At 38.6% G+C, this 16,293-nt stretch overlaps 1 protein-coding gene across 10 annotated transcripts in view; it reads right to left on the reverse strand.

Moving 5' to 3' along the window:
• Window positions 1–16,293, reverse strand: part of Dnmbp (dynamin binding protein) — a 106,179-nt gene that overhangs the window by 15,856 nt on the left and 74,030 nt on the right. For 9 of the 10 annotated variants that reach the window (XM_004838653.3, XM_021253194.2, XM_021253192.2 and 6 more), the window contains 7 exons: window positions 11,268–11,461; window positions 10,389–10,488; window positions 3,760–3,907; window positions 3,156–3,173; window positions 2,371–2,570; window positions 1,042–1,172; window positions 2–106 (listed from right to left, as the gene is read on the reverse strand). In XM_004838653.3, coding sequence (XP_004838710.2) covers window positions 2–106; window positions 1,042–1,172; window positions 2,371–2,570; window positions 3,156–3,173; window positions 3,760–3,907; window positions 10,389–10,488; window positions 11,268–11,461 — 896 coding nt within the window. Of the gene's footprint in view, window position 1; window positions 107–1,041; window positions 1,173–2,276; window positions 2,331–2,370; window positions 2,571–3,155; window positions 3,174–3,759; window positions 3,908–10,388; window positions 10,489–11,267; window positions 11,462–16,293 lie in introns of those variants that run through there. The other variant, XM_087185120.1, reaches the window with a different exon arrangement.

A 16,293-nucleotide genomic window follows, 5' to 3' on the forward strand; every position in this document is an offset into this window, starting at 1 on the left:
CCCGGATATGCTGGAGGTAAAGCGACAGGTCTCGGATAAAAGATTTAATCAATCTTTCTTGCATCCGGAAGGTCTTTTCTGTTTCTTCAAATACCTCATCCTTTATCTGTTCAAAATAAACAAATGCTGTAAGCAAATTTGGACTCTTCCTTCCATCTATCTTATTGGCAAAATTATCCTTATCAGAAACATCTTCCATTTGAATGTTAAACTTTTAATATTTCCCTGAATCATACTGAATTTAGACACTTCTCTGTGGCTTTGAAAGACCTCCAAAACACATAGCCTTCCTTCTTCCAAATCATCTTCCCCTCAGCTGCCGACATAAATCCTGCCTCTGGTCAGGCTTCCCTCCTCATTTCTGGTACTGCCACATCTGCTGACCAGGGCTTTCCCTCCCTCTGGCAAGCCTGTCCCATATCCCTTTAAGGCTCAGATGAACTCTGAGGCCAACAAGAAGCTCGTTCTAACTGAATTCCTCTTTTTCTAACTACTACAGCATTCAGAAACAGGTGTAAAACTAAACAACTGAGTATTTTCTGGCTTGTATGTTCCACTAATCACTATCACGGCTAACATGACATATAGCAGAATGAAGTCTGGAGACCAGGCCTGCTTTCAGCACTGTTGCTAAAATGCTTTTCAAGTCACTCATCTTTGCTCCTTTCTGTTTCCTTATTTGTGACACAAGTACTCTTACCTAAGGTACCTTTAGGTGATCTATTAAATACCATCTAGTTTAATATTATAATTTTAGATTTTTCTCCCCAAATAGATTATAAAGTCCTTAGGGGTATTGAATATCATAATGATTATTAGATTTCAATTAACCTGGACTAATTTGCTTTTGTATATATCATAAGCAGCTCAGCAAGGCACTAATGTAGGGTTGGGTGGGTGGATTCACATAATCAGTAGCTATAGGCCCTGTTTCCACCAGCAGGCATGAGCAGAGGAGGCGTTGAGAAGGGAAACTTGCCAGTCAGCACCAGGCAGCTGCTCTATGCAGCCCTGCAAAGCCATCAAGCTCAGGGATCTCACCTGAGGAGCAAAGCCAGTGAGGTGCTTCAGGTGACTGCTCACTCGGTTGGATTTCTTGATGATGGAGTGGATGTTCAGTTTGGAAATTTTCTCCATAAGGCTATCCTCATCACCCTTACGGTACTTGAGCACTAGGGAGGAGGTCAAAATGGTCAGTCTTTCCTGAGGCTGAATTATATGAGCTAACAACCTGAAAATATAAATACTTTTCCAAAAATGGATATAAAATTAGATTAACAACCCAAACTAGAACTAGTGCTTCTCTTTAATGAGCTTATAATTGAGTACACAAAATATTAATCCAAATAATCATTTATGAACAGGTACACCACCTGAAGAAAACAGAGACTGGGCCAGGAGAAGATTAAAGTTGAGGAGGAAAGGTGGCAGAGGTGGAGGGAATGAATCAATGACCGGGAGTCAGAAAAATCCTGGACCAATACCTGGGTCTGTCATGTCACTGAGGTATGGCCATGAATGGGTCATTTTACTTCTTTAAGCCTCATGTTTTTCTTCAATAAAATATAGAAAGTAATACTTTCAAGCCCCATAAGACACATAAATAAATGATTCTTGTATATAAATTACTAGATCTTTATATCCATTGATGTTACACAGTAAAATGTTATACATTAATCATTTAATTAACTACTATATCATATTTTAAGCACAAACTGCAGCAAAGTCTACAGATAATAGCAGAAGGGAGAAGAGGGAAGACTGGGTAACAACACAGTTGTTGTAGAAAGGATGAAGATAATATGGTATCAGGAGACAGAACCAAGAGAAAGGGCTCAACGGCAGAGACCTCAGAAAGCTACAATCATCATTACATATGAATGCGGGTGACATGACTGAAGTAGAAAGCAGAAAGAATTATTTTATCTTTTTGCAGTTCTGAGTATTGAACAGAGGACCTTCCCAGTGAGCCATATCCCCTGCCCTTTTTTAATTTTGAGACAGGGTCTTGTTAAGTGACTAATATGCATGACTGGGTTTGAACTTGTAATCCTCCTGCCTCAGCCTCCCAGAGTGCTGGGATTAAAGGCATGCACCACACCATGCCTGGCAAGGGAAAGATTCTTACTGCTACACTGCAAATTGCTTTATCACTGATGCCTTATTTCCAATATCCCAGAGTGCGTAATTTTATTATTATTACCACCCTTTTGTTCCATATCACATTTGCCCAAAATTTTACTACAATTTTTTCATCACAGACCTATTACACCTACCACCTGCTCTGTCACTTTTTGGTGAAGTAATTCTTTTGAGCAGGAAAGCATTCTCACAGGGAATACCTCCTTTTCGCAATTATGCTTTGTTTACCCAGATCCTTTCGACGTTTATATTCATTAATGTGAACGTTGATTTCCTTGACAGCAAGGACTGCATTGGTTAAAGGCACTTTATCTGGATGGAGTTCGGGGGTGGAATTCAGCAACTCCATTAGTAGCAGTGGGTAACGCATTACTCTCTGTACAGGTTTGATGAGAAAGGAGCCCAGGTTAATATAATTGGTGCAACCCCTGTAAGAAAAGGCAAAAAAGACTTTAGTCAGTTGTTAATAGTGAAGGTCTCAGGATACTACTTGTTATTTCTAAATTTAGCTATACTCTTTTACACTTTCATTTATCCAACAAATATAGTCATGCATCACTTAATGACAGGACCATGTTCTGAGAAATGCACTATTACTAGGTGATTTTATTGTTGTGTGAACATTGTAGAGCATAACAACAGATTAAGATGTCTACAATGTCCCAGGTGATATAATCTCAGGGGACCACCATTATATAAAAGGTCCATCACCGACCAAAAACTTGTCATGTGTTTCATGACTATTTACTGGGCCTGACACATACCAGTTACTGTTCTAGGTGCTGGGGATTTAATGATGACCAAAAGTAGTCCCTGCCCTGATGGGAGAAGATGGCAATAAATGAATATACAAAGTGTCATTTGGTGGTAAGTGGTATGAAAAAAAAAACATAATCAGGTAAGTTTATTCTAGGTTTCTATCTATAATGTAAGAAAATAAAATTGGCTTTTTAAAGATTAGGAAAAATTCACTGAATAAATGAGCTCATACATCAAGTAGCCAGGGGACTTACCATTCATTGTATAGGCTCCTACAAGGCAGGGAACATGAGGGAATAAAACAGACAACATATTAGAAGAATGATATTAATGTTCTCATTGTCAGAATATACCTATTGGGCAGACAACAATTAACTGGGTAAAGAAACTTATGAATGTCTATGGTGACGCATATCATCTACTAAAAAGTAAGTAAGCACCTAACTTCACTTAAATCTACTTATCCATCCACATATTACATCTTTATAATTTGTTTCTTCAAGATCAGGAGAATCTCACCTGATGGTCAGGAAAAATTATACTGTCATTCTTCTCACCTATGCAATTATTTGGACCAGACTATCTTCATGGCTGCTTAACTAAAAAATCCTAACTTAATATTTCCTTTCTATAGATACAAATGATTTAAATTGACAAAAAATATAAACAGAAAGCTTCTTAAGATTTCCATAATATAAAATGGGAACAGGGAAAGTTATGTGACAGGATGAATAATAATAAATTAATTATGTTTAAAATAATACAACAGATGGCATTAGAAGTCTAGATGTAAACATGAGGTATTTCTAAAAGGCAGACTAAAGAGCTCTGATTAAATGAAGTGGTCAAAACTCCTACTTCAAGTCTGCCAAGGAGTCTTGAAGATGCTTCTGGATCTTTTCATCCTTCTCATAGATTTCCAGCAGTGAAATGGCCTCATCGTGATTCTGGCAGTAAATCTTGTATGTTCCCTCAAGGTCATCCCGGTGATCAAGAAACACAGGTCCTTTGGAATGGACACAAACATACAGTGTTATCAGTAACTTTCTTCTCAGTATCCTAAATCAAAGTACATGGTCAAACTTTAATATCAGTTAAATGTTATTACAAGAAACAATAAGGCTATTCATCAAATCAATAAATTTTCATGTAACAGCTTAAAGTTAAATAAGTTCAGGTAGAATATAGAGAACAATGTCATCCATGTGTTCATTTCTCAAAACACACACACCCATCCCTGCTCCCTAAAACAGAGCCTCCAGCCCTGCTCATATAGTCAGTGAAAGGCATTTGCAAGACCCTCCATGTAGATATGAGATCAGAACCAGAAGGGCCCCCTTGCTCTCTATTCTCCAGAAAAATTTGCCCAGGGATGAAGAAATCCTTCTACAGCATGGTTTCTTTTTCTTTTTGCATAAATTAAAAACACAGGACTATAAATCTAATTTATTATACTGTACTAAGATATGTGTTAATGCAAAATAGCCTCAATCTGTGATATAATTACACATGTAATTTTTTAAAGTATTAACAAAATTTAACAATGAGCCTGATTATCACCATATTTTCACAGTATAAGTGATATGAGACTGATAATATTGCTTCTAGTTGAGCATTACTGAAATTTACCTGCAATGACCTAATGTAATATGAACATGTGACTTTAGTTGTGATGAAGTCATAGGTACAAGTAATATTTTGTGGTTTATTCTCTATATTTGTACTTTATTTATTTATTTCTTTTGTTAAATTCTTTTATTGGTACATTTTAGGTATACAACACAATTACATTTCTCATTGGGAATTGTACCTTTACATAATGCATCTTGGTTCTTATTTTTTCCCCATTCCTAGCCCTCCCTTTACCCCCTCCACCCTTCCCTATTTACAAACACTTTATTTCCATTTTTTCCATTTCTCATCACTTTTCCTTTCCCTTCTTTCCTTTCCCCTGCCCCTCCCACTACCCCTACCCCTTTGGACCTTTTCTTCCTATTTTACATTATCGATTATTCATTCTAATCATTGGTACATTTTAGGTATACAATATAATGACAGTCAACATTGGAAATTTGCACCTTTACATAGTCTCTCTTGGTTCTTATTTTTCACCCTTGCCCAGCCCTCCCTTCAACCCCTCCAGTCCTCCCTATTTACAAAGATTTTGTTCCTAGTTTTCCATTTTCTCATATTAATCCCATTCCCTTCTATCCTTTCCCCTAGCCCTCCCACTTCCTTCCCCTTTGTCCCTTTTCTTCCTATTTCACATGACCTATTATACATTTAGTCCTTATTTACACTTTCAGTTTCTCACATCAGAGAAACTATTTGGTATTTATACATGTGTGTCCTATTTATTTCACTTAAGAGTATTGCCTCAATGTGCATCCACTTAGCTATAAATGTCTCTAATTTCTCAGTTTTTATGGCTGAGTAGTACTCCATTTTATAAAAAAAACACATTTTCTTTATCCAGTGTCCAGTTGATGGGCATTTGGGCTGTTTCCAAGTTTTAGCTATTACAAACTGTGCTGCTATGAACATGGGCACACATATATCACTGTGGTATAACTCTTTTAATTCTTTGGGGAAGATCCCCAGCAGGGGAATAGCAAGGTCAAATGGGACTTCCAGTCCTAGTTCTTTGAGGTATCTCCATACTGATTTCCACAGTGGTTGCACCAGTCTACACTCCCACCAGCAGTGGAACAGGGTTCCTCTTTCCCAACAGCCCCGCCAGCATTTGTTATTGGTGGATTTCATAATAGCAGCCATTCTTTCTGGAGTGAAGTGGAATCTCAGCCTTGCTTTCATTTGCATCTCTTGAATGACCAGTGATGCTGAACATTTTTTCATGTATTTATTTGCTATTTCTACTTCTTTGTCTGAGAAATGTCTGTTCATTTCAGATGCCCATTTTCGGATTGGGTCTTTAAATTTGGGAGGTCTGATCTTTTTAAGTTCTTTATAAATTCGAGATAGTAGACCTTTGTCTGAGGAAGAACAGGCGAAGATTTTTTCCCACATTGTGGGTGGTCTCTTCACACTGCTGGCGGTTTCCCTTGCTGTGCAGAAGCCTTTTAATAAGAAGAGATCCCACTTGCTGATTATTTGTGCTAGTTCACGGGCAACTGAGGTTTTGTTCATAAAATCTTTTCCTACACCAATGTCTTCAAGAGTTCTACCTAACCTCTGTTCCAACTGGTTCAGAGTTTCTATTTTAATATTTAGATCTTTAATCCATTTTGATTTTAGTTTAGTGCATGGTGAGAGATATAGGTCTAGTTTTAATCTTTGGCAAGTTGAAGCCCAATTTTTCCAGCACCATTTATTAAAGAGGCTATCTTTCCTCCAGTGAGGGTGTTTGGCTCCTTTATCAAAGATGAGATGGCTGAGTGTGTCTGGCGTTGTTTCTGCATCTTCTAATCTGTTCCACTGGTCCTCAGGTCTGTTTCTTTGCCAGTCCCACGCTGTTTTTATCACAGTAGCTCTGTAGTATAGTTGCAGGTTAGGGACTGTGATACCCCGCCATGTCTCTGTTACCTAGAATTGCTTTTGCTATTCTGGGTCTCTTCTTGTTCCAAATAAATTTTTGGATTGTTTTCTCAAGGTCCATGAAGTATGCTGCTGGGATCTCAATTGGAATTGCATTATATATTTGTACTTTAAATAAATGTTAAATTTCAGTTAGAAATTAGGAAAAAGTAAAAATGTGACCTTTTTTTTTTCCCTCTCCAAGTTCGTAGACTCCACGAAATGTACTCACAGACCCATAGTCTTTAGCCTGTTAGGCACCCAGCACTGGTTCCTAAGCAAACTTCTAAAGAACAATTTCTCTTAGACTTGCTGCCTGAATGTGCTTGTTTCCCGACTTACTAACATTATTTTTCTTCTTGCCCTTTGTCCTTTTGGTCCTTCCATCTTTAGCTTGCAGTGGTCCACAAAAAAAAAAAAAACAACTTCTCATCCTTACTCTCCTTCTTGAAACATAATCCTATCTTACTGTTTCACCTGTAAATATTCTTTTCTGATTTTCTGGACATAACCCTCCCTCAGGGACTCCAACCCTTCCTCTGTGTCACTTCTGTTCTTACATTGTGTCCTCAAGAATTCCTCATTCTTGCACAGATCAGTTTCTATGTAAGTCAAATTTATTTCCTCAATTATAGCTCCTTTCTGTAAAGGGAACTTGATGTGTTTTCATAAGCCTTATCTTCTGCTGCCCTGTCTCACTGAAGTCCCATTTCTTTGTCTACTCCAAAACTCAAATAGTCACTGTGGGGCTGCTTCCTTTTTGATCTTCTGGGCTAATTTGGATTTCTGAGCCACCAGTGTCTTTACTTTTACAAACCCGTATTTCCCTGCTTTTTTCTCTTACATGCTTCCTTTCTATCCCATTCCCTACCAGCATTCTTAGAATCTTCACTATTCAAACCAACTACCATTCACACTCCTCAATTTGCTGTTCTTCAATGTTACTACAAACCAGCATAGCTACACCTTAACGGCCAGTATCTTTCAAACTGTGGGCACAACCTAAAAGTGGGTCATGATATCGACTTCATGAGTCATACTCAGCACTATTTCAATGAAATAGAAAAGATCAGAAAGCACTGAATTTAGTAAAATTAAGCACAGACATATACACAAACACCTATCCTGGGCCATTATATAAAATGTATTGGTTTCTATAGATTATGTTTAAAATAACCTAAAGTCCAGTTCTGGATCACATAAACTGCTCAGAGGATACACTGTTGAGAGGACAATTTGAACTGTGTGCTGTATGTGTGTGGTTAAAAAAGAAATTGGATGAAGAGCTGGGGATGTAACTTAGTAGTAGAGCACTTGCCTAACATGTGAAAGGCCCTATGTTTAATTTCCAGCACCACAAAACCAAAACAAAACAAAAGCAAACAGGAGGGAGGGGGAAATGAGGAACCAGGGTAGAGAAAATATGTGTACTTGTTAGTATATAACATACTATCTCAGGAGAAGACTCAAGGACACTAGTAATATTGGTTGCTTCTGCTTGAGAATAGCTAGGTGGCTAGGGACACAGAATAAATAACTTTTCATTAAATGATTTTTTTTGTACCTTTCTAATTTTGTGCTATGTAAATGTATTAACACAAATTAAATTAAAAATATATTGAAGTGAATTCAAACTTTAAAAAATGCTTATGTAATTCATGTCAATCTGTCCTTTGTGTGTGGCTTCACAAGGCTTTTAATTTGCCTTGCTTGGCCTTCTCAGGCCCTGCAGTATGTATACTTAGGTGCCTTCCTTCAAGCACATCACTGTCCAACCTGCTGCCCTCTTGGTAAGGCTGAGCTTCTGGACTGAGTTCTGAACCTTTAGGTTCTCTCCACCACTTTTTCTGCATGTTCTGTCAATACATCTCAGCCCGTTCCCTAACTCGTTTGACTTCAAACAAAAATTGAAAAGAACAAAAAAACAAACATAAGTTATATTTTAGGAAGGTGAGGTTATATGGATATTTGTTTTAATGTCCAATTTTATTGTTGTCATATGTACAGGTAAATACTCTCTAAAGGACACACTGCAACTATAAGACTAAGGGTGGCCACCAGGCCCACTTGAAAATTCACAGGGCTGATGCTCTATGTCCCCTAGTGATATGATGCACACCCTGTCTTGTTTTTAGGAGACAATACCATGACAGCACAGACACATTTCTCACAAACTTGAAAACGAAGCCCATCCTGACGAAATAGCTTAAACTCTCTTTATGAAGGAAACGCCTGCCACCTGACCTGGAGTAAATACAGGTATGAGAAAGAGGAATAATTTTCCACATTCTGAGATAATGTCTGGACAGGCACCATCTTGGCCAGGAGGTCATCCGACCTCTGGACAATAGTTTAGGACTCCTGGAATGCATGATTGGAGTGTACAACAGAATTTGCAGGCCAAGTCAGCAGAATTAAGATCAAGTTACTGTCAGAGATGTTTGCTTTGGTTGGTGTGTTCCCTCCACCCTCGGATAAGCTTCCTGCCTGTTTAAACTAGGTTAACATACATGACATAGCAGGTCATCCCTTCCCATCTCTGTCCCATGACCAAAATTTATGTACAAGTGTTGCAAATGTTTTTTCTTCTACATCTTTTTCTCATGTCCTTGAGTTACAAATAAATAACCAAAGAGGTTTCTGCTCAATGCTGTTTTCCTGAGACTTTCAAATCAGCCCCTCTGGGTCCTCTCAGTAACGAACTTAGTCTCATCTCTGAGTAATCTTTCATTCTCTATGCCACCATGGTCACACATTGCAACAGTAGTCAGGTAAATGTCTAAGCTAATATCATGACCTCATTTCTCTTTCTAGCAATCAGTGTAGGTACATGCATGGGAACCCAGCTGTAGAGAAGGAGAAAGAAAAACTGGATGCGGGAACCCTGAGAAATGTTTGCAAACTCCAAATGATACAAGGGTTACTTTCTTCTGCTGGATGTTGTGTGTAGTGGAATGGTTGCACTTGTGGTGGCCTCTTATAACTATGATTCTAGTAAAATAACAAAATAATAGGATGTTCCCACCCACAATGTACCAAGAGAATACACTGGAAGTGATGGTGTGTCACTTCCAAAATCATGTTGTAAAAGACATTGCAGCTTCTGTCCCAGGTTTTCTCCAGCTCTTGGCTCACTCTGGGTAGCTCACGATTCACTCACGTCCACAAAGAAATTCACATGGCAAGAAACCTAGCCTGAAGAGCTGAGTAAGCTTTCTTGGAAGTGAATCCTTAAGCCCCAGGAGATGGCAGGGCAACAGCCCAGCTCAACCTCAACAAAACAACCTCGGTCAGAACCACTCACTAGCCACTTTCAGATTCCTGACCCACAGAGCCTGAGATTTACATGTTTATTGTTTTAAGCTAAGCTTCTTTGTGATCTGTTGCACAGCAATAGATGACTAATAAGTTCCCTTGTTTTTTTTTTTGGTACAAGGGATCGAACTTGGGTCCTTGCGCTTGCGCAGCAGTCGGCGAAACCACTGAGCTAAATCCCCAGCCTAAACTCCCTTGTTTTTAAGAACTAGATGAATGTTCTTCAAACATTTTAGATAATGATCCACATACATACATTTTAAAACATGACTTATAATATTTTATATATATATATATATATATATATATGGAATGGGAATAGTTTTTTAAAAGTAATTTTTATTTGCAGTACATTCCAATACTTTCTACTGTATTTTACTAAAAATATATATACTGGGTGTGACCCTCTAATTAGTCTCATGATCCATTAATGCACTGCAACCATCAGTCTGAAAAAGATCATACTGTATGACATCTAAAATTTCTAGTGCTAACATACTTTATATCTAAAAGCAGGCTGAGATAAGAGGAGAAGAAGGGGTCAAATAACCTCTGAAATAATAATCCTGAACTAACTTCAAGATCAGAAAGGCCCCTTCTTCCACCCCACCTAGCATTCAGACAATGAGAGCTCATACCTACAGCATCGCTGATTTCCAGGGCAGCTAATAATTGCTTCGAGACTTTAATCACCATCTGCATATTTCCAAAAAGTCCCTCAAAATCAATGTTTGGTACCTGAGAAAAAGAAACAAAGCATAAAAATGCATGTAAATACGTAGTTAATGGACATACCACTGGTATTTGGAACATTTCTTCAAGGATCATATAAAAATGACTCAGTCAATTTTTTAAAAATTTATTTTCACAAAATTTTTTCAGTAGAAACATCCAACACTATCATTAATGTCACCCCTTGTCCTTGACACAACTATGTTATCATTTGGATTGGGCCATTTATCAAAGGCCCAAGGGTTAAGGCTCAACAGCCTATGGCACTATTGGGTAGTGGTGGAACCTTTGAGAAGTTGGGTTTACTGGAAGGAAGTGAGGTCACTGAAGGTGTGCCCCTGAAGGGGATATTGGGATCTTGATCTCTTCGTCTCATTCTCTTTGCTTCCCAGGAACCATGTGGTGATTAATTTGGCTCTACCATGCTCTTCGTGCCATGATGTTCTGCCTTGCCACAGCCCAAAAGCAATAGGCCCAGCTAACCGTGGACTGAAACCTTTGAAGCCAGGAGCCAAAATAATCTTTTCTCCTTTTAAGTTTTATTGTTTCAAGTATTTTGTCATAGCAAAGGAAAGCTGACTAACAAAATATTTTTTGCTCCTTCCTCCACCACCACTTTAATAAAATTTCTATGAAACCAATATCGTTTGTAATTATAGAAATGCAACAGCATTCACAATCTTTATTTCAAACCCAGTAATTCTCTGGGGTAAAAGCTCCCACATCCTAATGCTTCAGGTCTGAGGGACTACATTTGTGATCATGCTGTCTCTCATAGTTCCCACCTGTGCCTGCTGTAGGGGCACCATGACCCGCTCAATACACATCTCTAGATCCCGGATGTAGTCTCTTTCTGTCTGAAGAAGTTCTTCTACTACCTTGGTTCTCTTCTCTAGCATCCTCTGCTCTGGGTTTTCAGTGGACACAGACCCAGAAGGAGCCACCAGGGATGAAGACTGTGAGGAGAGGGGTGTTATTTCTAGAAAAAAAAAGAGAACTGGTTAGCAGCTCTGGGTATGAAAGCAGGACTCTTTAATAGCTTGAGCCAAAAAACATTCCTTGAGAACCAAATGTCTCCCAATTGTCAACCATCAGAAAACAAACAGAAGTGAAGCTTAGCAAGTCATCCCTGCAGAGAGACTTCTCCTATCTGTACAATACCATTTTGAGAGTCTATCCTAAAAAGGAACCGGCTTGCCAACATGGTGTTACACACCTGTAATCCCAGCATTCTGGGAGGCTGAAGCAGGTTCAAGCCCAGAATGGGCAATTTAGCAACTGAGACCCTGTCTCAAAATAAAAGATTAAAAAAAGGCTAGGGATGTGTCTCAGTTTGAAGGCCCTGGGTTCAATTTATAGTTGCCCACCCCTCAACACATACAAAGGAGCTGGCTTTTTTTTTTAGACATGGTCTCACTTTGTAGAGCAGGCTGGTCTTGAACTCAGTAAGTAGCCCAGGCTGGCCTCAAACCTACACCCATCCTCCTGCCTCAGCCTGGCCAGTGTTGAGATTATAGGTGTGTGCCACCATACCTGGCCTGAGCTGGCTCATTTTAAGAGAATGAATCAGTACTGTATCTACAAGCTCTTTGCACAAGGGCTTAAAAGGAGTAGGACTTTATCAAGAATTGTTTTCATGGGCCAGGGATTTAGCTGAGTGGGTCCCTTGCCTGCCTCGAAACAGCAAGGAGTTCGATCCCCAGTACCAAAAACAAAAAACAAAAACGAATTGTTTTCATTTGGCAACCAGACAGGCATGGTGGGGTGTGCCTTCAATCCCAGCACTTGGGAGGCTGAGGCAAGAGGATTGCTGCAAGTTCAAGGCCAGCCTGAACTACATAGTGTGACTGTCTCAAAAAAAAAAAAAAAATCAGAAAGAAAAAAAAAGATTTTTTTTTCACTTAACCAGATATAAACTGTTCCCCATCAGCAGCAGAATACAAAGCTAGAAAATAAAAAAAATTGACAGCACATTAAAAAGAATACATGCATTACGGGGACACATAATATTGCTAACTTGCTAAGGGAAGACAAGAATTAGGAATCATTCATCTGAGCTGAGTGATGGTAGGTCCTATGATTTTCCAGTCACTATGATGGTTACATATATAAAAACTGATTAGTCTCCCTATCAAAACACTAATCAAGACTCACAGCAGATCTTGTTACTTCATATGTCCTATGAGACAGATACAAAATGCTATAAATTTGAAGTTCTTTGATTAAAAGAAACCCTGCAGAGCTAGACCGTATAGTTCTAAAAACAAATACAAATATATACCTTGTCATTAGATCTTACAATTATCTGTTACATGTTCAGGATGAGAGAATTATTTATGAAGATGGAACAGCATGTGCTCCACTAAAAGGAAGCAGAGTTCTTTGGAAAAATGGCTGGTCTTAGGGCTTAGGCAGGGAAGATTATAGGTCAGCCTGAAACATCGGGTGGAAGAAAGCAAGGAAATGCTCATGAGCATGATGGGGGTGAGATACCACTGATCTGAGATTGGGCACAACTTGAGTATCAAAGCAAGTACAAATAAACACAGCAAGGGATTATAATTCACTGAATAAAATAAGAATCCATATAAGTTCCTACTCATAATACATAAATTAATAAACAAATGGGTGGAAAAAGGCTCTGTCTTATGACAGAATGTCAACTTGAATAGTAGAAGAAAATAATGGAGTTAGAAAATAACCATTTTGCAAATAGAATAAAATTTGGTTCACGTACAAATCATCAGTTGATGGTTCCTGTGTTATTGGTGGGGCTGAGTGGTGATTAGGGTATGTATAGTTTTGAATTACAAAAAAAATAGTGACTATGAATATACTATAGAAATGGATGACACCATGACCCCAGTAATCAACACCACTGCTAAGGGACAAACATCATGTGCCTCCAAATGTCATGTCTGAAAACAACAACACAGTCTCCCTTACACAGTATACCAGTCACAAATGTGTAATTTAAAACTTAGTCTTGTTTTTGTGGGTGTTTTGTTTCATTTTGGTTCCAGGGATCGAACTCGGGTCCTTGCGCTTGCGCAGCAGGCAGCAGGCAACGAAACCACTGAGCTAAATCCCCGGCCTTTGTTTTGTTTATTTGCGACAGGGTCTTGCTGTCTAGTTCAGGCTGGTCTTGAACTCACTATGTACTCCAGGCTGGCCTTGAACTCAGAGAGATTCTCCTGCCCCAGCCTCCTGAGTACACGAACTTCAGACAAGGACTACTACACTGGGCTTAAAATGAATCTTGAGGAAACATCAAACTCAAATTGAGGATTTATATTCTTGAAAATGTCAATTTCATAAAATACACAAAACATACACCCTGAATAGTTCATAGTTAAATATAACTAAAGCAATAATAAATATATACTGTCAACTGTCCTAGACCCCAATTTGGAGGAAAGGACTGCTACAAAAGACACAACTAGAGCAAGTGATAAAACTAGAATAAAGGCCAGAGATTAGATAAATGATTAAATCAATTTTGGATTTCCTGAAATGGCAACTCTATTGATGATGGTCAAGTAAGAGCATATCCATGTTTATGCAAAATACACATTGATGAGCTGATAAAGCAGTTGTCTAGCACATGCAAGGGCCTGGGTTTGATCCCCAGTATCACAAAATATAAACTGGAGCATGCAAGGTACTCTCAGATAACGGAGAGGGACAAAACAAAACAACAACAAAAGCCCCTAAGCCAAAACTAGAAAGAATGAAAACAAAACCATGGCAAATGCTGGTAAGTTAAAGGGTATACAGGAGGTTATCTGTACTTAAATTTGGTGTTCTTCAAAACAAAGTTTAAAGAGGCCTAATGGAAAAATTTATCTTTCTTGAAATGTTTTTTGGTAGAACACATGGCAAAACTTCATGCATAACTGTCATTTCAATACAGTGCTAAATTCAATTTATTTATTGGTGTTCCAGTGGTGGAACCCAGGGCCTCTCCCATGAGCAATAGGTTCTTAGTCCCAAATATGGTCTCATTAGTGTCAAGTTGAGAAAAGAAACTCATTTTTAATACAAGACTAGAAAACTCTGGAAAAGAACATTTACTGAATTCCTACCACATGTGAGGTATTTAGGATTATATCTCTAAACTCATTTAATATTCACACCAGAAGTTTAAAGCAGCTATTATTACTCCCATTTAATGTTAGAAAAGGCAGGCTTGAAGAGGCAGACCAACTTGTCTGACATTATACAGCAAATAATGGTAATTCTGGAATTACAACCTAAATATATTTAAATCCAAATCCTATGTACTTAATCCTACATCATTTTGCTTCCGTAGCCTAGAATTTCAACTAGAAAAGGCAGGGATTTATTGCTTCAATCCTTAAAGATTCCCTGGAAAATATTTCCTCACAAAAATAAAAAAGTTCTATTAACTACAGTTGTCTTAGTTACTTTTCTCTTGTTGCTGAGACAAAATACCTGACACCCAAAGTTAAAGGGGGAAAGGTTTATTTGGCTTACAGTTCTCAGATGTTTCAGTCCATAATCAGCTGGTTCCATGGGAGGGTGGCAGAGGGACAACAGTTTAATGGCAGACAGATAATAGCAAAGCAACAAGAGAATTTAACAGTGTTCTTTCGGCCCCTTTTATCTTATTCAGGCTACCTAGGGCCGATAGCAGTCACACTAATCCTAGTGCCCTTGGGTATAGCATTGCACTATGAACCAATTCCAGTGTCACACACTCTAGATCCAGCCATCTCCCCCACCTATGACCACAGGAGGCTCTGGGGTGACATCTAGACACAAGCCATAACAACAGTAGTTGAAAACACAAAATACTAGCAAACACTTATCAATTAGAAGCCAATAGTCTTTATGAAGAAACAAAAATTTTTATATTACAAGCAAGAAAAATAACAATTCTCCCACAACTGCCAACATGTCTTTTTTTACAGACGGGATTTATAACCTCTTGAACAGCCTTTAAAATCTTTAAAACACAAACCCAAAACCCCTGTGGGATATTTTTCTTGGGAATCTGATTCTTCAAATCAGATCCTATTTGATGAACCTGGGTATCTGCAGTTTTAACAAAACCCTAGTGCTTCTGTAAAGACCTGGCTTTCAGACTCCACAAACATAACACTCAAAGCGAGTTTTCAAGTACAGTATTAAGTCAAATAAAAAATATCTGGCTGTGATGTACAACTGTTTTTCTTTTGTTTCACATACATGCTAAGAAAATAGTCTGATCTATTAGTAGGCTGGGGATGTAACACAGTTGCCTAGCATGCATGAGCGTCTGGGTTCCATGCCCAACACTTCAAATAAATATTCAAGTAAATAAAATTTTAGGATGTGGGACAACCAAGTGAGAGAAAGTGGCCTTCACCCTCAGCAAGCTACGATGGGAACAGGTTTTGAATCTTGCACTTCCTCACTACTTAGCTGGGGAGCCCTGGAAAAGTTCACCTCTGGGCCTCAATTTCCTCATCTGTAAAATGAGGAAAATAATACCTGCTTTGCAGAGTGGTTGAGGGAATTTAGCAAGGTAATAACAAAAGCTAAGTCCTTTCCCCACAACGTGTCAGAAATTGCAGACTGCACCACATTAAGGTAAAAGTGCACCATGCAGAAAAACGCCCTGTGCAGTCTAAAATTCTGTGAGAACAATAAAATCTGGGGGTGAGCAAGCACACTGAGGAAACTGAGGCCCAGAATCAGCCTATCAATAAAATGTGCAGACCAACTCTTTCTTCCTGGGATGGCCCGGCGGAAGAAGGAGCGGAGCTGAGCTGGCAGCACGAGTTTACTTTCACGACAAAACCATTC

The sequence above is a fragment of the Heterocephalus glaber genome, unplaced genomic scaffold, assembly GCF_053883595.1.
Source record: "Heterocephalus glaber isolate CG9 unplaced genomic scaffold, H.glaber_assembly_v1.0 deba00001497, whole genome shotgun sequence".
Classification (NCBI taxonomy): Eukaryota; Metazoa; Chordata; class Mammalia; order Rodentia; family Bathyergidae; genus Heterocephalus; species Heterocephalus glaber.